Genomic DNA, 24,161 nt, shown 5'->3' on the forward strand with positions numbered 1-24,161 from the left:
ACCTCCTCTTCCCCTCTTTCACCTTTCTTTCTCCTCTACCGACCTCCTCTTCCCCTCTTTCACCTTTCTTTCTCCTCTACCGACCTCCTCTTCCCCTCTTTCACCTTTCTCCTCTACCGACCTCCTCTTCCCCTCTTTCAGCTTTCTTTCTCCTTTACCGACCTCCTCTTCCCCTCTTTCACCTTTCTTTCTCCTCTACCGACCTCCTCTTCCCCTCTTTCACCTTTCTTTCTCCTCTACCGACCTCCTCTTCCCCTCTTTCACCTTTCTTTCTCCTCTACCGACCTCCTCTTCCCCTCTTTCACCGTTCTCTTTCTCCTCTACCGACCTCCTCTTCCCCTCTTTCACGTTCTCTTTCTCCTCTACCGACCTCCTCTTCCCCTCTTTCACCGTTCTCTTTCTCCTCTACCGACCTCCTCTTCCCCTCTTTCACCGTTCTCTTTCTCCTCTACCGACCTCCTCTTCCCCTCTTTCACCGTTCTCTTTCTCCTCTACCGTCCTCCTCTTCCCCTCTTTCACCTTTCTTTCTCCTCTACCGACCTCCTCTTCCCCTCTTTCACGTTCTCTTTCTCCTCTACCGACCTCCTCTTCCCCTCTTTCACCGTTCTCTTTCTCCTCTACCGACCTCCTCTTCCCCTCTTTCACCGTTCTCTTTCTCCTCTACCGTCCTCCTCTTCCCCTCTTTCACCTTTCTTTCTCCTCTACCGACCTCCTCTTCCCCTCTTTCACCTTTCTTTCTCCTCTACCGACCTCCTCTTCCCCTCTTTCACCTTTCTTTCTCCTCTACCGACCTCCTCTTCCCCTCTTTCACCTTTCTTTCTCCTCTACCGACCTCCTCTTCCCCCCTTTCACCTTTCTTTCTCCTCTACCGACCTCCTCTTCCCCTCTTTCACCTTTCTTTCTCCTCTACCGACCTCCTCTTCCCCTCTTTCACCTTTCACCTCTACCGACCTCCTCTTCCCCTCTTTCACTTTTCACCTCTACCGACCTCCTCTTCCCCCCTTTCACCTTTCTCTTTCTCATCTATCAACCTCCTTATCCTCTTCATAATCTCTCTCTTTCTCTTTATACGCTACCTCCCTCCTCTTCCTTCTCTTCACCCTACGTATCACCACCCTTTCTCTGTGCCCCAGATGTGTCCTTGGTTGTCTGTGGGTGTTACTACACTGGTTAATGGCCAAAACTCAGACACCATTATTACAGAGTCAGAGGACATCTGTCAGAGCTACAGCTACAGAGGACCTGTTTTCACAGGGCCGTGACAAATGACACCCTATTATTGCTCTACTTTTGTATACTATATAGGGAATAGGGTGTCATTTGGGACATGAACCATAGAGCTCTTTCTGCTCTGAGTTTAAGGGTCTGCTATTTCAGAGATTACACTGGGCTACAGTGTTCTCTGGCTCCTTAGACCGACACTGATGTGACTAAATATAAAAAACAGACTTGCTAAAGTTTTACTCTGTCCCTATTATAGTCCCTATGCAGAATATACTAGCATGTTAGCTAACTGGGGCTGAATCCACTCTATCATAGTCCCTATGCAGAATATACTAGCATGTTAGCTAACTGGGGCTGAATCCACTCTATCATAGTCCCTATGCAGAATATACTAGCATGTTAGCTAACTGGGGCTGAATCCACACTATCATAGTCCCTATGCAGAATATACTAGCATGTTAGCTAACTGGGGCTGAATCCACTCTATCATAGTCCCTATGCAGAATATACTAGCATGTTAGCTAACTGGGGCTGAATCCACTCTATCATAGTCCCTATGCAGAATATACTAGCATGTTAGCTAACTGGGGCTGAATCCACTCTATCATATTCCCTATGCAGAATATACTAGCATGTTAGCTAACTGGGGCTGAATCCACTCTATCATAGTCCCTATGCAGAATATACTAGCATGTTAGCTAACTGGGGCTGAATCCACTCTATCATAGTCCCTATGCAAAATATACTAGCATGTTAGCTAACTGTGGCTGAATCCACTTGTTCACATCATGTGGAGCTCACAGTGTACTAGACCCAGCATGGTATGGCTCTGTTTATTCTCTAGAGTCTAAGCTTTCCTACTGGGCTGGTTAATTACCAAAAAGATTGAAGATTCCGGTAACTTTGGTAAATGACCAGTAACTTTGCAACCCTAGGCAGAGGTTGCTTCTCAAATGGCACCCTATTCCCTTTATAGTGCATTACTTTTGTCCAGGGCCCATATGACTCTGGACAAATATAGCGCATTATATATGGGAATTGGGTTCCATTTGCATTTGAGAATTGGAGAACAACAATGTAATGATTATTGTTTACTTTGAAATATGCTTGAAATGTGTTTCCATACACAATGGCTGCACTCCTGCAGAAAAATACTTTCTGTCTATTCTTTCTCTTTCCCTCCTTCATCTGTGGTTTCTCTGTAAAACATTCTCTTTCCCTCTTCATCTGTGGTTTCTCTGTAAAACATTCTCTTTCATCTGTGGTTTCTCTGTAAAACATTCTCTTTCCCTCTTCATCTGTGGTTTCTCTGTAAAACATTCTCTTTCCCTCTTCATCTGTGGTTTCTCTGTAAAACATTCTCTTTCCCTCCTTCATCTGTGGTTTCTCTGTAAAACATTCTCTTTCCCTCCTTCATCTGTGGTTTCTCTGTAAAACATTCTCTTTCCCTCTTCATCTGTGGTTTCTCTGTAAAACATTCTCTTTCCCTCTTCATCTGTGGTTTCTCTGTAAAACATTGTCTTTCCCTCCTTCATCTGTGGTTTCTCTGTAAAACATTATCTTTCCCTCCTTCATCTGTGGTTTCTCTGTAAAACATTGTCTTTCCCTCCTTCATCTGTGGTTTCTCTGTAAAACATTCTCTTTCCCTCCTTCATCTGTGGTTTCTCTGTTTAACATTCTCTTTCCCTCTTCATCTGTGGTTTCTCTGTAAAACATTCTCTTTCCCTCCTTCATCTGTGGTTTCTCTGTAAGACATTCTCTTTCCCTCCTTCATCTGTGGTTTCTCTGTAAAACATTCTCTTTCCCTCTTCATCTGTGGTTTCTCTGTAAAACATTATCTTTCCCTCCTTCATCTGTGGTTTCTCTGTAAAACATTCTCTTTCCCTCCTTCATCTGTGGTTTCTCTGTAAAACATTCTCTTTCCCTCTTCATCTGTGGTTTCTCTGTAAAGCAGGGAGGGAGGTTCGATAGAGGCACTACACAGGGTCAGTAGATAACCACAGGCCTGCTCCATGCTAATAGTTCACAGCTACTGCTCTTAGTACTGATACTAGGGTTGTGATGATACCAGTACTGCGATATTTTTCCCATGGCAGAATGAAAACACAGGCCTCCCGGGTGGCGCAGTGCTAGCTGTGCCACCGACTAGCACTGCTGTGCCACCGGCCGTGACCGGGAGGCTCAGGGGGCGGCGCACAATTGGCCTAGCGTCGTCCGGGTTAGGGAGGGTTTGGCCGGCAGGGATATCCTTGTCTCATCGCGCACTAGCGACTCCTGTGGCGGGCCGGGCGCAGTGCGCGCTGACCAGATCGCTAGGTGTACGGTGTTTCCTCCGACACATTGGTGCGGCTGGCTTCCGGGTTGGATGCACGCTGTGTTAAGAAGCAGTGCGGCTGGCTTCCGGGTTGGATGCGTGCTGTGTTAAGAAGCAGTGCGGCTGGCTTCTGGGTTGGATGCGTGCTGTGTTAAGAAGCAGTGCGGCTGGCTTCTGGGTTGGATGCGTGCTGTGTTAAGAAGCAGTGCGGCTGGCTTCTGGGTTGGATGCGTGCTGTGTTAAGAAGCAGTGCGGCTGGCTTCTGGGTTGGATGCGTGCTGTGTTAAGAAGCAGTGTGGCTGGCTTCTGGGTTGGATGCGTGCTGTGTTAAGAAGCAGTGCGGCTGGTTGGGTGGTGTTGTTGGAGGACGCATGGCTCTCGACCTTCGCCTCTCCCGAGTCCGTACGGGAGTTGTAGCGATGAGACAAGACAGTAACTACTACCAATTGGATACCACGAAATTGGGGAGAAAAAGGGGGTCAAATAATATATATAAATACATTTAAAAAAGAATGAAAACACGAAGCAGAAAGCAGAGTCTTTGGTCCTATAAAAACCTACTGTATGTAAAATATTGTGTGCTATAGCCTGGAAAATAAATAAACCGGACTCTGGATATCAACATAATGATGTTTGTTTCCAACATTAGGGCTGTTTTCCTGAAGAAGTTAAATCAGTTTCGTGTTTTGTTTCCTTGCCACGATACTAACAAGCATCGTGATACTGGTATTGTCCCGGACCTACTGAGTACACCTCTGGTTACCAGTGATGGTTGGATGACAACCCTGTCTTCTGTTGAACACACACACACACACATATATGCACCATGCATGCACGCTCACACACGCACGTTCACACGCACAGACAGACACACACACACTCTCTCTCACACACACACACACACACACACACACACACACACACACACACACACACACACACACACACACACACACACACACACACACACACACACACACACACCATCTTCCCAGAAAAACAGGTGGAGGTGAGAAGCTTGTGTTTACAGCCAGGGAATGTTTTTTTGTATATTTTTGGGGCTAGAAACCGGCACACGGCAACCCAGCGCTAGCTAACAGACAGTGGTCTGCTCAGCACAGCGATGTAATTCAAATACTAACATAGACAGACTGATTACAGCTAATATAGCTCTCCATGTATCTTAGTTACAGGCTAAATGACTGGGCTTCTGTGTGAGGAGAGACAGTTAAAACATCTCAACCATACCAGGAGGACTGAAGGAGGTCATTATTATTGTAAACACAGTGTCTTATCTATGTGTTTCCTCTCTGGGAGGATGGATGCAGCAGACTGTCTCTATGTAACGTCAGCTTACGCTACCTATGCCAAACAACAGTGATTTGATGCTTCCAAAATGGCTCCCTACATAGTGCTCTCCTATGGACACTGGTCAAAAGTAGGGCACTATATCAGGAATAGGGTGCCATTTGGAATGAAGCCATTGACTATAACAGTTGACAATGTGGTTGCTAGTCTTTTCAATTGGCGTCTAGGCAGCCTACATCTGAACGAGATCTTGCGTACATTTTGAGCCCTATGAAAACTTGTATAAGACAGAATATAAGTCTGTGTTAGAGCCTCAGTGGGCTGGGGAACTGTGCTTTGGCACAGAGAGAAGAGAGAGAAGAGAGAGAAGAGAGAGAGGAGCGAGAGGAGAGAGAGGAGTGAGAGGAGCGAGAGGAGAGAGAGGAGTGAGAGGAGCGAGAGAGCGAGAAATAGATGCATAGAGCGAGGTGAAGTGAGAGAGATTATTATTCTAATTAATATTGTTGTTGCTGTTAATGGTAATACCATTTCCACTACTACTAATACTATTATTATTGATACCTTATTGCAGTTGGTCCCACCATTGTTGTTATACCATTGACAACGTAAGTAATTTAACTTGCCATGTCAATAAAGTCTACTGAATTTAATTTCATTGAAAGAGATGGAGAGAGAAATAGATGCAGAGAGAGAGAGAACATCATTTAATTTAACGTCTGTACTTCAGCCTTCAGTTTGATAAATCACCTCCTCGAGAGGCCCTGTAAACAGAGGCAGCACTAAACATCACATATCAGATCATAGAATTCCATTAAAAGTGTCACCTCACCCTAATGCGCAGCTGCGTCAGGGAGCCCATTGTGATGAATGGCACTGCGCTCCTGTGCCATTCAGTGTAATAAACGGGATTGGGAGTCCCACGGTGGAGCTGCACCACCAAGCCTACTGTAATAATAAGGGATACTGCATTAGGGTACCATTGTGACAGAAACCTAATTTGGTGACAGCAAAAAGGTCATTATTGTGACCAGAACATATAGCTTTAGCTGACCAGCCATTACCACAGTCTGAAAGTTTCAAAACGATTGGATAGTTGGGCATAATATAAGTATTTCTAGTTTAACTTGCACTCACACCCCCACATGTTGTTTCTTCCTGCCACTGGTTCTGCTGATAGTGCTATTTCTAAGAATGGTCTTCGTTTTCCCTAATCCTCCACACCTTACTCTTGGACGTCATGGGGGTGCATCATCAAAAGAGGTTTCAGCCACAAGTCAGAGCCCCATGGCCTGTTTCTGTTCCCGCTCCTAGATTAGTCTAGGTATCTCTGGAACTCTATAGGAAGCTACACTCTGAGCCACTGGTTGAGTCCCGAATGGCACCCTAGTCCCTATATATAGTACACTAGTTTTGACCGGAGCCCTGTGGGTCCTGGTTTAAAGTAGTACACTATGTAGGGATTTGGGATGCAGGCACTGAGCCCCTGTGTCCCTGAGAGGACTACCAGGGTCGTATATGTTAGTCACAGTTCAGTGTTGATTTCCTGGACTACGAATGGGAATGCCAGCAGTCGGAAAACCGCGCTCCCAAAGCTGTCAAGATCCCCCCCCCTCCTGCTCTCCCTACTCATTTTTTCCACCCGAGTTGGAAATTGTTACCGTATGACACCATCCCTGTCGCTCACAGCAACATGGTCGTACGCCCTCACGGTCCATGGGGGTGTGTGATGAGTGAAGGATTGTGAGTGTTGACTAGACTGGAGGCCTCTGGGATATGGTATCACCTAGCGCGGGCGACTGTTGCTATTGTTCTGTTGTTTAGAGCTAGCTCGGGGGTGGGGCTAATATGGACGTTTCTGTTGTTATGGAGTGGATGACTCTTTTAATTCATGTGTTTGGTTGTTATGGAGACGGTTGCCAGGTGTGAATATGCCATGGTTGTTATAACTCTGGTATTTATGATCTTGGGATAGCACCTGATCTGGGCTTATATGTTTAATGATGGTCATTAAGTTATTGTTCTGATGACTAACATTAAATGGGAGATTTACTAGTGGTTTTATTTTACCATCATCCTTCAACAACCTTAGATTTTCACTCAATAAAATTCCTAATTATACTCAACTAATCTTAACTTATTAATGATCTTTATATGTCCTCATGCTAAAGCTGTCGTCTTACTTTATGTATTCCTGCAAACAATGAACGCTACTACAACGTTTGGAAACATTCCAATTTGCTGTCCCAATTTGTTGTACAGCTAACATTAGAATGGTGGATCTAACACCACGTCTGTCCGTCTCACTATCGGTCTGTCTGTCTGTCTGTCTTCCAGTACAGGATTGGTCAGCTGTATATGATCAGCAAGCACAGCCATGAGCAGAGTGAGCGTGGAGAAGGAGTGGAGGTGGTGCAGAATGAACCCTACGAGGACCCCACACATGGACAGGGACAGTTCACAGAAAAACGGGTCTACCTCAACAAGTAAGTGTGTACTTTCCAACTGTGATGGAAAAAGTACTCAATTGTCATACTTGAGTGAAAGTAAAGTTACCGGGTTTCCCGAGTGGTGCAGCGGTCTAAGGCACTGCATTGCGGTGCTTGAGCCGCTACTACAGATCCGGGTTTGATCGAAATTGTGGAGAAAAAGGGGTAAAAAGTACACACACACAAAAATATATATGTAAAATTACCTTAATAGAAAATGACTTAAGTGAAAGTTTCCCAGTAAAATACTAGTTGAGTAAAAGTCTAAAAGTATCTCGATTTAAGTGTACAGTCGTGGGGAAAGTACTCAATTGTCATACTTCAGTAAAAGTAAAAAATAAAATGAAATGCTATACATCAAATTACTTATATTAAGCAATCCAGACGTCACAAAGCCATGGTCCTGCCAGATTGAATACTGGCCCACAGAAGATAAACACAAAAGTCACATACTGTATACTCCGAAGGATCCTTTCAAGTGATTTAAGCATAAGGTGTTGTGTAGTTTATTCCCATTAGTAAACTACAGCAGGACTAATCTCTTGGCACTCGCAGAGAGCATCTGACATATCCCTGGGGAGTGCCATATTCACTGTCTTCATTGGGTCAGTGCCACTGGAAAGTTTAGGACAATACTCCTCCAGGCTAGATGGATGTCATATTGTACAATATGTGTCTCCCTTTCTCGTAGGCCTAGATTAGATGGTTGCATTCAAGACAATGTCATTTTTATCGATGTCAGTTTGTCAGTGTCAGTAGAGTATCCTTGGCCTACCCTGTCATGTTTGTAGTATCATATTAAAGATTCTGATATTGAGTGTCGTAGAATTGCCTGAAATGTGTTTATAAAAGTATTTTTTCCCCCGAATGCTCCTTAAAAATGTTCCTCTAAAAACAAAATCAAATCAAATCAAACTTTATTGGTCACATACACATGGTTAGCACATGTTTTTGCGAGTGCAGTGAAATGCTCGTGCTTCTAGTTCCGACAGTGCACACAAATCTAAAGGGATGGAATAAGAATATGTACATATAAATATATGGATGAGCGATGACAGAGCGGCATAGGCAAGATGCAATAGATGGTATAAAATACAGTATATACATATGAGATGAATAATGTAAGATATGTAAACATTATTAAAGTGACTTGTGATCCATTTATTAAAGTGGCCCATGATTTGCGAGTTTGTATGTAGGCAGCGAGATAGTGATGGTTGTTTAACAGTCTGATGGCCTTGAGATAGAGGTTTTTCTGTCTCTCGGTCCCAGCTTTGATGCACCTGTACTGACCTCGCCTTCTGGATGATAGCGGGGTGAACAGGCAGTGGCTCGGGTGGTTGTTGTCTTCTTTTTGGCCTTCCTGTGACATCGGGTGCTGTAGGTGTCCTGGAGGACAGGTAGTTTGCCCCCGGTGATGCGTTGTGCAGACCGCACCACCCTCTGGAGAGCCCTGCGGTTGTGGGCGGTGCAGTTGCCATACCAGGCGGTGATACAGCCCGACAGGATGCTCTCAATTGTGCGTCTGTAAAAGTTTGTGAAAGTTTTAGGTGACAAGCCAAATTTCTTCAGCCTCCTCATATCATTATGGGTCACTTAATAGAATAGAATGTACTGGAATAGAATGGAAAAGAATAGAACAGAATGGAATGGAATAGAATATAATGGAATAAAACAGAACAGAATGGAATAGTATAGAATAGATTGGAATAGAATAGAATGGAAAAAAATAGAACAGAATAGAATATGTTTGTAATTTAGCAGACGCTCTTATCCTGACCGACTTACAGTAGTGAGTACATACATTTTCGTACTTTTGATTCATACTGGTCCCCTGTGGGAATCAAACCCACAACCCTGGTGTTGCAAGCACCATGTTCTACCAACTGAGCCACAAGGGACCAGAATGGAATAGAATAGAATATAATAAAAACGGAATGGAATGGAATAGAAGTTAATATGAATAAAATTGAATATTATAGGATAGAACACCAGCACTGAGGTCAGTGGTATGCTGTACACAGTACGGGCTGCCGTATGGACATGGAGGTGCCATAAAACCCTCATAAGAGGACATAAAGATTTTAAGACATTATAGGTCTCATAGGTTCTAGCCATAGGAGAGCAATCTATTTTATTGCATGTGTCATTTCAATCCCAATTTCTCTGTTAGTCTATCTCCACACTCTGTTGAACATGATTACTGTGTGAAATTGAATATTTGATTCTCCATTATGTAGATTTAGATCACAATTGAATTTGCTGTTAAACGCACTGGTGAGTCTGAAATACATGTTCAGCTTCACTAATGCCTTTTCTGTGAGTTGGCCCTGAATTTGACCCAATCAGTCACACACTTTCACACACAGAGACACATGATAACATACACACTGCATGCACAAGCAAGCCCGCTTGCTCTTTCATACTCAAACATGCATACTGAATACCTCTGTCTCTCGTTCTCCATCTTTGTCTCTCCCTCACTCTTTCCCCCTCTCGTTCTTTCTTTTTAAAATGTTTTGTTCTTTCTCTTTATCTCTTTATCTCAAACACACATACCTCTGTCGTGTCTTTGGCTATGCCGGATTAAGTGATATGACATGCTATTCTATAAAATCCTTTCTCTGTAATTAATATCACCTGATTAGCTAATCATGTAAATGTAATTAACTAGAAAGTCAGGACACCACGGAAGAGTGTTTGTAGAGCCATTATCTTCCGAATAAACTCTTAAAGACTTAGTAATATTTTACATCGATAGCAGTCCATATTAATCATCACCTTATTTTCAGTCTCATATGAAAGTTGTAAATTCTTGGTTATCTTCACGAACCCTGGCTAACAAGTTGAATCAGCAATACAAAATTGGGTTTAATTATTTATTTACCAACTACCTAACTAATCACACAGAATTACATATACACAGAATACAAATTATGTCATACAGAAAACGTCCCTGGTAGACGGAACCTGTATGAGGCTTGTTACACAAAGAGAGGGGGTTGGGTTTGAATGAAAGAGCGGGAAGACTGAGGAACAAAGGGAGAAGCTATGCTATCGTAAATACAGAATCTTATGCATTCTAAATTACCGCCCATTTGGAAAAGGAAAATGCAATAAATATTTACTCTGAGCTGCGTTTCGGTAGGTTGGTCGTAGATGCTGGCCGTGTTGGCCAACAGAGATCTTCCTGTCCTCGGAAGAATGTCTCTGATGGTAAATTGGATACGTTGTAGTATCTTCGTTGTGTGTTAGACTGGATCCGTCGTCCGTCCTTTCCTAGCCCACGTTTACAGCGGCCGCTGCTAACTCAACGGCTAGGAAGTATCACTTCTGTAGTCAATAAGAGTTCAAAGTTCATACCATTCGCAACCAAAGCTCACGCCCAGGTTTGCTTAGTTCTGTACTTGACATGTGAGTCCTTTTAACGTAGAGGCTGCAGACCTCACGTACCCGGAACAGGCTGGTTACATTTTGTCAAAGGCTTATATAGTGGAGAGGGGTGTGTTTCATCGTTTATAACCCATGTCTCTTCACAGGGGCGGGCCACTGATTGAGAAGGGCTCTTTCCTTATGAAAACCCAATTCTCTCAATTGGAAGCTAAAGTTACATTTAATCTCCTAACAAATAGCTTCATATTCAAACATTTAAATTGCACAACAATTCCATGTGAATCTGATAACTAGAATGTGTAGACTTTCCCAGGTACAGTTTATGTCGTCCTGTCATCAGTCATAATGTCTCAGATGACAACCGAACTGACATCCATACTCATTAAGTACCTGGTATATTTCCAGCTGGTTCTATTACCGAAATATGGTTCCTTTCCCCCACTTGTTTGATGTTCCCAGACTCTCTATATTTAACAAAGGCTATTCAAAAGTCCTTCAGTAGGGTCAGAGAGAGAGGGGAAGGGAGAAAGGTATTTACGGGGGGTCATAAACCTTACCCACAGGCCAACGTCATGACACCTCTCTCTCTCTCTTCGTAGTAATACTGACAGATCAGAGTCAATCAGCTGAGTCACTGACTCATCATCAGAGATGTGACCAGGAACACAGTTTAGCATTTCCCAAACATTCCAGTTTGGGAAATGGTCAAGATGCGGTCGCCAATGGAAACAGCCTCCCAGATTGAAATTTAGCCAAATCCAGGGGCGGAAATCCCGGGGGGGACGGGGGGGACACGACCCCCCCATCCTGGGAAAAATATGATTTGTCCCCCCCCAATATATCACTGAAACATAACTATGTAATTTAAATAATATTAATAATACGCAATGAAAGCAATTGTGCTGATTATAGACACTTAATAGCGCGTTTTTAAGTTTCAAAAGATTGCGACCCCCCCACCCTTTTCCTCACAATGGTTTGATCCACTGGCAAGGTAACAGAGGGGTTGTAGCCACTGTCTGAAAGGCACTCAATGAACGTAACTGACGTGAGGTTAATCCAGTCAATCGCGCACTCACACTAGCTGAATATGCAGAGCTAGCGCGCAAATATTAACTATTAAGCTAGCTAGTACCTATTCCATTTATGTGGCCTCGTCAAAGATGGAATCTTTGCTATCGTCAATTTATTCCGAGATCAGCATGCAGATGATGTAAGTTAGTGCTTCAAAGTCCCTGTGATAAGGTTAGCGATAAACTGAAGTCCAAACTGAACAGAACTACACTCTCTTCTACCATTGTCTTAAATATATTTAATGGTCTCGTTGCAAAAGCTAAATTGTCGCAAGGGAACTTTTATTTATTTATTTTATTTAACCCGGGTAGCAAAGATTATAGCAAACACCACTGAAACTGAATTGGTGCACGCTAGCTTTGCAAATTCAGCTATTGTTGGAAGCCAGCCAATATGAAACAAACTATTAAAATTACAAAAGGTTGCAGCATATGTTGTGTAAATGGTGAACTCATACAGCTGTCAACTCTTGTCATTGTAATCCGTTTCACATTTGCTAGCTACCTTTTAGATCGAAGCCCAAATAGAATGATAAAAGATAAGATGATAGAAGCCCATCTCCTACTGTAAATAACCTACACACTGTGTGTGTGTGTAGCCAGCCAGCCAGGTAGAAAAATGGCAGAAAAATAAAAGACGGACATCAGAGTATTTTTCAGTACACCAAAACGCAAAGTAAGAACCCTAGTAGCCTAATATCTCAAAGACTAGTTGATAAAATGTTCATAAGAAAGAAATGAAATTCTAATGGAAATGTTTCACAATGATGTCATTAGGCAGAGCAGGCAACAGATGGCACACAGACAGCAGAGTTGGGGACAGATATGCAGGGACAGACTGGCAGAGACAGGGAGTCTCAGGTAAGTTTGTTGAGTCTTTGTTTGGCAACATTATGAAAGGTTCTCCATTTTTTTTACTTGTAAAATAGGAACATAATTGGAAAATGCCATGGATACCCCCACTCTCAACTTAAACTGGTGACTGAACTAAGATTTGTTAAAGGCAATGGCATTGCAGTTGTGAGTAGTTGTGTAGTTTTGGGTACCGGCAGTTAGGAGTACGGCAAACACCTTATTTCTTTGGTTCCTCTATATACATTTACCATATTACAATGTAGGCTATGTGTTACAGCACTACTTTTGGTGTCCCCCTCAGGAATTGCTCTTGAGAAAATGTAATGTAATTGTCCCCCCCAAAGTTGATATCAGATTTTCGCCCCTGGCCAAATCCTCCACCAGCCAGGCAACCGTCACAACCCAAGGGGTTCTTCATGCACTAAGTGGACAGCGTTGTCGGACAGTCACAGAAAGTCACGGCCCTGCAGTGTGCTGCTCTGGGAAATCCATCAGGTCTAACTGTGTTCCGGACTGTTTCATTCTGATCACAGCAGACCTGCCTGCCTGGCGGAAGGAACTGCTCTCTATTGATTCCATGGTGCTGGTCCCTATGGAGCGTTATCTATATCCCATTCACTGACTTCATTAGGTGTCTGGGATGTGAGGAGGCACTCTGATTGGTTTCCAGGGGGTCAGATAGGTACAAACCGGGTCAGCAATGGGCGACATCTTAAATGGCACCCTATTCCCTCTATAATGCATTATTCCCTATGGCAAAATGTCCACTACTTTTGACCATAGGGAATAGAGTGACATTTGGGACGCAGGTCATGGTAATGGGTGGTACCAGTAATGTATGGTATCTATGGGTGGTACCAGTAATGTATGGTAACTACGGGTGGTACAAGTAATGTATGGTAACTATGGGTGGTACCAGTAATGTATGGTAACTATGAGTGGTACCAGTAATGTATGGTGGTAACTATGGGTGGTACCAGTAATGTATGGTGTCTATGGGTGGTACCAGTAATGTATGGTATCTATGGGTGGTACCAGTAATGTATGGTAACTATTGGTGGTACCAGTAATGTATGGTAACTATGGGTGGTACCAGTAATGTATGGTATCTATGGGTGGTACCAGTAATGTATGGTATCTATGGGTGGTACCAGTAATGTATGGTATCTATGGGTGGTACCAGTAATGTATGGTATCTATGGGTGGTACCAGTAATGTATGGTAACTATGGGTGGTACGAGTAATGTATGGTAACTATGGGTGGTACCAGTAATGTATGGTAACTATGGGTGGTACCAGTAATGTATGGTAACTATGGGTGGTACCAGTAATGTATGGTAACTATGGGTGGTACAGGGTCCCAGTTCACAAGTTACAGATGCCCACTTCTTCTGAAACTCAAGTTTTTAAACGTAATTTCAAAACCTTGGTTCTAATTTAGCACACATTGTGTTACCATTCACTTCCCTGTAGAGATTTGAGTCTAGGTTTTAGGTTTTAAAATGCCAGACCAGGCAGAAAGAGAAAGAACTGGAAAAGACAGAGAGGAGTGGGGTTTTTCAGACAGAAGTAAGACTGGTAGCTGCCTGTGTGAGCTCTGAAGGGAGAGGAGATCAGCATTGTGTAAGTGGTGGATCATTCAACAGTCACGTTGGGATGCTGTACCTGCCTTCCCACCCACAGACCACCTGCTACCACAGCCAGACAAGTACGTGCGTGTGAGAGTTTGTGTGTGCAGAAAGGGAGGGTGAGGACATAAAAGTGGTCCTCTATACTTTGCTATTTAAAGGTCCGTCAGTGAGAGTGCAATGAACACAGCATGTCAGTCCTCGTTGGAACTGACAGGAGATTAACGACTGGAGGATCTGTGGACTGGGACCAACAGGAACACTATATTCAGCCCACAGGAGGCTGCTGAGGGGAGGACGGCCCATCATAATGGCCGTAACGGAGCGCATGGAATGGCACCAAACACATGGAAACAATGTGTTTTATGGATTTGATACCGTTCCACCAGCCCATCCTCCCCAATGAAGGTGCCCCCAACCTCATGTGATTCAGCCATCTAATCAACAAGGCTGAGGGAGGGAGGGAGGGAGGTTTGTGCTCCAACATTACTCAGTAAATGTAAGATTTTGAGTGAGAATCCTCCCCCAGTGGCATTTGGCTGTTTAAAATGGCAGCCGCCCACCTTCTGTTGACAGAGCTATTTGCAACTTAATGGCTGGCCTGGTGCTGCGGTCTGCACTTCTCTAATGTATGATATTGACTGCAGTAAACTACCCCACCCATGACACGCCCAATATTTATGGGTCTCTGTCCCTCATACACAGCCGTTTTGGCTGTACCTGTTGGCATTTGCTGATGCGGGCTTTCTGCTTCGATTCATCCACACAAATGTAGTGTCCAGATGGAATTGGGATAAAATATACTTTATGCCTCTAATAAAGTTTATGCCTCCACCCAAGGGCTCAAAATCTCAGTCTCAATTTAATTTGTTCTCATAGGATTCTTCTCCTCTCTCCTCAAATTTAAACAGTTTTAACTCAGCATTTTCCTTTTCCAAACTTTTCCAAAATAAAAGCATCCAGCTCAGCATCACAGCAGCAGACATCTTTGCTGCGCATCCTTTCAGCCCTGGTTCTCTGGTTAGGGGTTTGATAGGACATTCTTGAATGGGTTCTCCCTGATTGGCTACAAGGTCAGACCATCAGACCATGATGGTCACAGAGGTTCCTTTAGTTCTGAATGAGAAAACCCCTGGCTGTGTTCTCTCCTTTTTGCTGCAGGTTGCCCAGTAAAATCAACATAATCTACAGACTTTTGAGCCACAATGGCCACCCAGCAGTCTCCTCACAGCTGGCGCCAGTTACTGTATAGGGTCTAACAGGGAGGAAGGGGTAGCAAGGGGTGGAAGGGTTCAGGTCTATGATTCAGATGGATGTCATGTCTTCTCTCATTTCTGCTTGATGCTGTTCTCTCTCTCACTGTGCTATCACTCCACCTTACCTCTACTTCTCCCCTCTTCTTGTCTCTTATCATCCCTCGTTCCCTTGCTTCTCTCTTTTCTTCACTCCACCCCTCCCTTATTTCATTCAGCTCACTTGTCTTATTTTCTCTCTTTCAGTAAGCTCCCTAGCTGGGCCAGGGCAGTGGTCCCTAAAATCTTCTATGTGACAGAGAAGGCCTGGAACTACTACCCCTACACCATCACAGGTAACCACTCCTAGGACCATTACACTGTAACACCTCTACACTACTACCTACACCATCACAGGTAACCACTCCTAGAACCATTACACTGTAACACCTCTACACTATTACCTACACCATCACAGGTAACCACTCCTAGGACCATTACACTGTAACACCTCTACACTACTACCTACACCATCACAGGTAACCACTCCTAGAACCATTACACTGTAACACCTCTACACTACTACCTACACCATCACAGGTAACCACTCCTAGGACCATTACACTGTAACACCTCTACACTACTACCTACACCATCACAGGTAACCACTCCTAGGACCATTACACCGTAACACCTCTACACTACTACCTACACCATCACAGGTAACCACTCCTAGGACCATTACACCGCAACACCTCTACACTACTACCTACACCATCACAGGTAACCACTCCTAGGACCATTACACCGTAACACCTCTACACTACTACCTACACCATCACAGGTAACCACTCCTAGGACCATTACACCGTAACACCTCTACACTACTACCTACACCATCACAGGTAACCACTCCTAGGACCATTACACCGTAACACCTCTACACTACTACCTACACCATCACAGGTAATCACTCCTAGGACCATTACACCGTAACACCTCTACACTACTACCTACACCATCACAGGTAACCACACCTAGGACCATTACACCGTAACACCTCTACACTACTACCTACACCATCACAGGTAACCACTCCTAGGACCATTACACCGTAACACCTCTACACTACTACCTACACCATCACAGGTAACCACTCCTAGGACCATTACACTGTAACACCTCTAATCACTATTAGTCTCTCTCTCTGTTCTGGTCCCTCTTATCCCTGAGGGGAAGAGCAGTACAGGACAGTACAGTGTGTCTGATAATGGAAAGGAGAAAAGGGGATACCTAGGCAGTTGTACAACTGAATGCATTCAACCCAAATGTGTCTTCCACATTTAATCCAAGCCCTCTGAATCAGAGAGGTGCGGGCACAGGGACTATTTGTCCTGGCTGGCTAGTTAGGACTGGACTGACTAAGAGCTCTATCTGTTCTCAACCTTCTATATCTGTTCAGACCCAACTTACTCCCCAGCTTCATCCCCCTACCACACACACACACACACACACACACACACACACACACACACACACACACACACACACACACACACACACACACACGAAAACACACATTATTATCTTCCTCAGAGAGAAGAATCCCAATAGCTTGTTGGGAGGGATGGAGGGAGTGATGGAGTATGACATGATGAGAGGGTCATATTATTAGAGAGCTCTAAAAGAAAGCAAGCTCTTGCTGCTCCTTGTTGTCCTTCTCAGGTGTCCTCTTAACACATGATGCTCTCTCTCCCTCTCTTCTCTTGTTTCACTCCTCTTTCTCTCTCTCTCTCCTCTTGTTAAACGCCCTCCCCTCTTTCACTCCCCCTCACTCTTTCTCTCTCTCTCATCTCTCCTCTTGTTTAACTCCCTCCCATCTTTCTCTCTCTCTCTCTCTCTCTCTCTCTCTCTCTCTCTCTCTCTCTCTCTCCTTTTCCTCTTGTTTAACTCCCTCCCCTCTTTCACTCTCTCTCTCCATCTCTCTCTGGTCCTGGATTCTTCTCCTGCTGTGACGCAGAGTACACTGTGAGTATCCCACTGATGTTCCTTACACACACACACACACACACACACACACACACACACACACACACACACCTCATTACGCCTCCAGAGTGGCGCAGCGGTCTAAGGCACTGCATTGCGGTGTTAGAAGTGTCACTACAGACCCTGGTTAGTTCCCAGGCTGTGTCACAACCGGCCGTGATCGGGAGTCCCATAGGGCGGTGCACAATTGGCCCAGTGTCGTCCGAGTTTGGGGAGGGTGTGGCTGGGGGGGTAGGCAGTCATTGTAAATAAGAATTGGTTCTTAACTGTCTAGTTAAATAAAGAAACTAGCAGAAGACATGCAGAGCAGTCTGCCAGAAGTCAGGGGTTAGGTGAGTGTGCGCTCCGATGACGGACAGAAGAGTATGAAACCTTTTATTCCTGTGGAATTCCATCTCTGTTTTGAATCAGTGAATGGTTCCCCCAGACAACACTCAGAGATGTACAGAGCAGCAATACAATGCCATGGCAATGCTGTGTGGGTCCTTAAATTCCAAATATAATAGCTAAATTATCCTTGGTATGACCATCTTAAAACAATTCCATATGTTCATGTAATAGCTTAGACTCTGCTGTAAAGCAACAAGCTCAATTTGATTAAGCTTTGAATGTCATTAAAGGGACTTCAATATGAAATATCATTTAATTAGCCTATAATATTTAAATGAGTTTTACAGACAGCTTTATCTATTGTTCTGGTTCTATATTTAGCCATTGAGGATTTATTTTCTACTACCTCAGACTGCGTCCTAAATGGCACCCTTTCCCCTATATACTGTACTTCTTTTGACCAGAGTCCTCTGGGCTCTACATAGGGAATAGGATGGTATTTGGGACACAGCCTCATTCATGTATGGGCCTTTACTGAAATTATTAAAGGAGAGCTGCTCGGTTACACAATGCACTTAACCTTGTGTCAGTAGATTGGGTGTAGTATGCCAAACGGCTCTGTTGAAGTGGAGGGATTGAAGGCGTCTCCTGCCTCCGTTTTGTAGGACAGGAGATGTTCTTTTAAACAAACAAAAGGGATGGATGTGCTGAAGATAATGTTGGTTCAGATGAAGATAAGGTGAACACACACACCCTCGCTCTAGAAAAGCGCGCACACACACACACACAGACACACAACCTCCTGCAGCAAGCCTATAGCCTGGGCCCCACCCCATGCTGCTGCACTGTGGACCTATTCATTCCTTCCCGTTCTCTCTATTCTAAAGACACATACGAACACACACACGTACAGAAACACACTCACTCACTCATACCATCATGTAACTGGAGATCTATTGACCTTTATTGTAATTGCGGTGTTAAAGAGTTAATCTAATCAAAGCCTATGGTGAGAGCAGTGTGATTGATGATTGACTAGCCAAGGGGGGACGGAGAGGAAGGTATGAGTGATAGTTGACTAACCATGGGGGGACGGAGAGGAAGGTATGAGTGATAGTTGACTAGCCAAGGGGGGACGGAGAGGAAGGTATGAGTGATAGTTGACTAACCATGGGGGACGGGGAGGAAGGTATGAGTGATAGTTTACTAACCATGGGGGGACGGAGAGGAAGGTATGAGTGATAGTTGACTAACCATGGGGGGACGGGGAGGAAGGTATGAGTGATAGTTGACTAACCATGGGGGGACGGAGAGGAAGGTATGAGTGATAGTTGCCTATCCTAGGGGGACGGGGAGGAAGGTATGAGTGATAGTTGACTAACCATGGGGGCACGGAGAGGAAGGTATGAGTGATAGTTGACTAACCATGAAGGCATGTGGAGGAAGGTATGAGTGATAGTTGACTAACCATGGGGGGACGGAGAGGAAGGTATGAGTGATAGTTGACTATCCTAGGGGGGACGGGGAGGAAGGTAGGAGTGATAGTTGACTAACCATGGGGGGACGGGGAGGAAGGTATGAGTGATAGTTGACTAACCATGGGGGGACGGGGAGGAAGGTATGAGTGATAGTTGACTAACCATGGGGGACGGGGAGGAAGGTATGAGTGATAGTTGACTAACCATGGGGGGACGGGGAGGAAGGTATGAGTGATAGTTGACTAACCATGGGGGGACGGAGAGGAAGGTATGAGTGATAGTTGACTAACCATGGGGGGACGGGGAGGAAGGTATGAGTGATAGTTGACTAACCATGGGGGGACGGGGAGGAAGGTATGAGTGATAGTTGACTAACCATGGGGGGACGGGGAGGAAGGTATGAGTGATAGTTGACTAACCATGGGGGACGGGGAGGAAGGTATGAGTGATAGTTGACTAACCATGGGGGACGGAGAGGAAGGTATGAGTGATAGTTGACTAACCATGGGGGGACGGGGAGGAAGGTATGAGTGATAGTTGACTAACCATGGGGGGGACGGGGAGGAAGGTATGAGTGATAGTTGACTAACCATGGGGGGACGGGGAGGAAGGTATGAGTGATAGTTGACTAACCATGGGGGACGGGGAGGAAGGTATGAGTGATAGTTGACTAACCATGGGGGACGGAGAGGAAGGTATGAGTGATAGTTGACTAACTATGGGGGGACGGGGAGGAAGGTATGAGTGATAGTTGACTAACCATGGGGGGACGGGGAGGAAGGTATGAGTGATAGTTGACTAACCATGGGGGACGGGGAGGAAGGTATGAGTGATAGTTGACTAACCATGGGGGACGGGGAGGAAGGTATGAGTGATAGTTGACTAACCATGGGGGGACGGAGAGGAAGGTATGAGTGATAGTTGACTAACCATGGGGGACGGGGAGGAAGGTATGAGTGATAGTTGACTAACCATGGGGGGACGGGGAGGAAGGTATGAGTGATAGTTGACTAACCATGGGGGGACGGGGAGGAAGGTATGAGTGATAGTTGACTAACCATGGGGGGACGGAGAGGAAGGTATGAGTGATAGTTGACTAACCATGGGGGGACGGAGAGGAAGGTATGACTGATAGTTGACTAACCATGGGGGGACGGGGAGGAAGGTATGAGTGATAGTTGACTAACCATGGGGGGACGGGGAGGAAGGTATGAGTGATAGTTGACTAACTATGGGGGGACGGGGAGGAAGGTATGAGTGATAGTTGACTAACCATGGGGGGACGGGGAGGAAGGTATGAGGGATAGTTGACTAACCATGGGGGCATGTGGAGGAAGGTATAATCATTATTACTATTTGGGACTGAGACATACCAAGTCAAAATATTGTCTTAATGTGTCTCTATTCTGTGTGTAATCTCTTGCTGTTCTCTCCTCTTCTCTAGTGTTCCTTTCTGCCAAAGTTCTCCATTCACATAGAGACCAAGTATGAGGACAACAAAGGCAGCAATGACAATGTCAGTATGGTTGTCTGTGCATGGTCATGGTGTGTGTCTGTGAGGGGTCATGGTGTGTGTCTGTGCATGGTCATGGTGTGTGTCTGTGAGGGGTCATGGTGTGTGTCTGTGCATGGTCATGGTGTGTGTCTGTGAGGGGTCATGGTGTGTGTCTGTGCATGGTCATGGTGTGTGTCTGTGCATGGTCATGGTGTGTGTCTGTGAGGGGTCATGGTGTGTGTGAGGGGTCATGGTGTGTATATGTGACTGGTCGTGGTGTGTGTCTGTGAGTGGTGTGTGTCTGTGCATGGTCATGGTGTGTGTCTGTGCATGGTCATGGTCTGTGTCTGTGAGGGGTCATGGTGTGTGTCTGTGAGTGGTCATGGTGTGTGTGAGGGGTCATGGTGTGTATATGTGACTGGTCGTGGTGTGTGTCTGTGAGTGGTCATGGTGTGTGTCTGTGAGTGGTGTGTGTCAGTGCATGGTCATGGTGTGTGTCTGTGAGTGGTCATGTTGTGTGTCTATGAGTGGTCATGGTGTGTGTCTGTGAGTGGTCATGGTGTGTGTCTGTGAGGGGTCATGGTGTGTGTCTATGAGTGGTCATGGAGTGTGTCTGTGAGTGGTGTGTGTCAGTGCATGGTCATGGTGTGTGTCTGTGAGTGGTCATGGTGTGTGTCTGTGAGTGGTCATGTTGTGTGTCTGTGAGAGGTCATGGTGTGTGTCTGAGTGGTCATGTTGTGTGTGGTCATGGTGTGTGTCTGTGAGTGGTGTGTGTCTGTGAGTGGTGTGTGTCAGTGCATGGTCATGTTGTGTGTCTGTGAGTGGTCATGGTGTGTGTCTGTGAGTGGTCATGGTGTGTATCTGTGAGTGGTCATGTTGTGTGTCTGTGAGGGGTCATGGTGTGTGTCTGTGAGGGGTCATGGTGTGTGTCTGTGCATCGTCATGGTGTGTATCTGTGAGTGGTCATGTTGTGTGTCTGTGAGGGGTCATGGTGTGTGTCTGTGAGGGGTCATGGTGTGTGTCTGTGAGTGGACATGGTGTGTGTCTGTGCATGGTCATGGTGTGTATCTGTGCGTGGTCATGTTGTGTGTCTGAGTGGTCATGGTGTGTGTCTGTGAGTGGTCATGGTGTGTATCTGTGAGTGGTCATGTTGTGTGTCTGTGAGGGGTCATGGTGTATGTCTGTGAGGGGTCATGGTGTGTGTCTGTGAGGGGTCATGGTGTGTGTCTGTGAGGGGTCATGGTGTGTGTCTGTGAGGGGTCATGGTGTGTGTCTGTGAGGGGTCATGGTGTGTGTCTGTGAGGGGGTCATGGTGTGTGTCTGTGAGGGGTCATGGTGTGTGTCTGTGAGGGGTCATGGTGTGCGTCTGTGAGGGGTCATGGTGTGCGTCTGTGAGGGGTCATGGTGTGCGTCTGTGAGGGGTCATGGTGTGTGTCTGTGAGTGGTCATGGTGTGTGTCTGTGAGGGGTCATGTGTGTGTTTGTGAGGGGTCATGTGTGTGCACTTGAATGCCACATACAACATTCAGTCTCATCTTTTTCTGTCTCTCACTTCTAAACGAGTGGGTGGAGTCAGAACAGGGGATGCTGGGATGAATAAGAACACTGGTCTAATATATTCACAATGGCCTGCTAATTGCCCCAGCCAACTCATCAGAATGCACGTTTATTTCATTGGCTAGCCTCTCCCTCACTAAGATCAATGAGATTACTATTCAGTCTATGGGCTTCAGGGCCCATATTCATAAAGCATCTTTAGTAGGAGTGCTGGTCTAGGATCAGGTCCCCCTTGTTCATGTGATCTAATTTATAAAAGTCAAAAGTGATCCTAGATCAGCACTCCAACTCTGAGAGGCTTTATGAATATGGGCCCAGGCCTCCAAGTCAAGTGTAAGTGGTTCTTTCTCTAGCCTTTCAATTTGGAGCATATCAAATCAAGTTGGATATGGATTTATGCATTGGGGCGGCAGGTAGCCTAGTGGTTAGAGCGTTTGGCCAGTAACTGAAAGGTTGCTAGATTGAATCCCTGAGCTGACAAGGTAGAAATCTGCCATTCTGCCCCTGAACAAGGCAGTTAACCCACTGTTCCTAGGCTGTCATTGTAAATAAGAATTAGTTCTTAACTGACTTTCCTAGTTAAATAAAGGTAAAAAAATATGGATAACTGTGGGGTAAAGGCGGTGTGTGGTGGTTGATCATTTCTACCATTCCCATCTCTCTTTCAATTCTCTTTTTCCTTTCATCCTTTTTATATCGTATACCTCTGTGATAGGAGAGTTTATATCGTATACCTCTGTGTTAGGAAAGTTTATATCATATACCTCTGTGATAGGAGAGTTTATATCATATACCTCTGTGTTAGGAGAGTTTATATCGTATACCTCTGTGATAGGAGAGTTTATATCGTATACCTCTGTGATAGGAGAGTTTATATCATATACCTCTGTGATAGGAGAGTTTATATCGTATACCTCTGTGATAGGAGAGTTTATATCATATACCTCTGTGATAGGAGAGTTTATATCGTATACCTCTGTTAGGAGAGTTTATATCGTATACCTCTGTGATAGGAGAGTTTATATCGTATACCTCTGTGATAGGAGAGTTTATATCATATACCTCTGTGATAGGAGAGTTTATATCGTATACCTCTGTGATAGGAGAGTTTATATCGTATACCTCTGTGATAGGAGAGTTTATATCGTATACCTCTGTGATAGGAGAGTTTATATCGTATACCTCTGTGATAGGAGAGTTTATATCGTATACCTCTGTTAGGAGAGTTTATATCGTATACCTCTGTGATAGGAGAGTTTATATCGTATACCTCTGTGATAGGAGAGTTTATATCGTATACCTCTGTGATAGGAGAGTTTATATCGTATACCTCTGTGTTAGGAGAGTTTATATCGTATACCTCTGTGATAGGAGAGTTTATATCGTATACCTCTGTGTTAGGAGAGTTTATATCATATACCTCTGTGATAGGAGAGTTTATATCATATACCTCTGTGATAGGAGAGTTTATATCGTATACCTCTGTGTTAGGAGAGTTTATATCATATACCTCTGTGTTAGGAGAGTTTATATCATATACCTCTGTGTTAGGAGAGTTTATATCGTATACCTCTGTGATAGGAGAGTTTATATCGTATACCTCTGTGATAGGAGAGTTTATATCGTATACCTCTGTGATAGGAGAGTTTATATCGTATACCTCTGTGATAGGAGAGTTTATATCGTATACCTCTGTGATAGGAGAGTTTATATCATATACCTCTGTGATAGGAGAGTTTA

The 24,161-nt window shown here is 44.8% G+C and overlaps 1 protein-coding gene across 1 annotated transcript in view; it reads left to right on the forward strand.

Annotated features, from left to right (window-relative positions):
* The window catches only part of LOC106606702 (cytoplasmic phosphatidylinositol transfer protein 1), a 119,235-nt gene that overhangs the window by 75,463 nt on the left and 19,611 nt on the right, over window positions 1-24,161 (forward strand). Inside the window, 4 exon segments of the mRNA XM_014203058.2 lie at window positions 7,181-7,329; window positions 15,781-15,869; window positions 17,534-17,541; window positions 20,815-20,886. Of these exon segments, the coding sequence (XP_014058533.2) occupies window positions 7,181-7,329; window positions 15,781-15,869; window positions 17,534-17,541; window positions 20,815-20,886 (318 nt within the window).

Source organism: Salmo salar, chromosome ssa06 (genome assembly GCF_905237065.1).
Source record: "Salmo salar chromosome ssa06, Ssal_v3.1, whole genome shotgun sequence".
Lineage (NCBI taxonomy): Eukaryota > Metazoa > Chordata > Actinopteri > Salmoniformes > Salmonidae > Salmo > Salmo salar.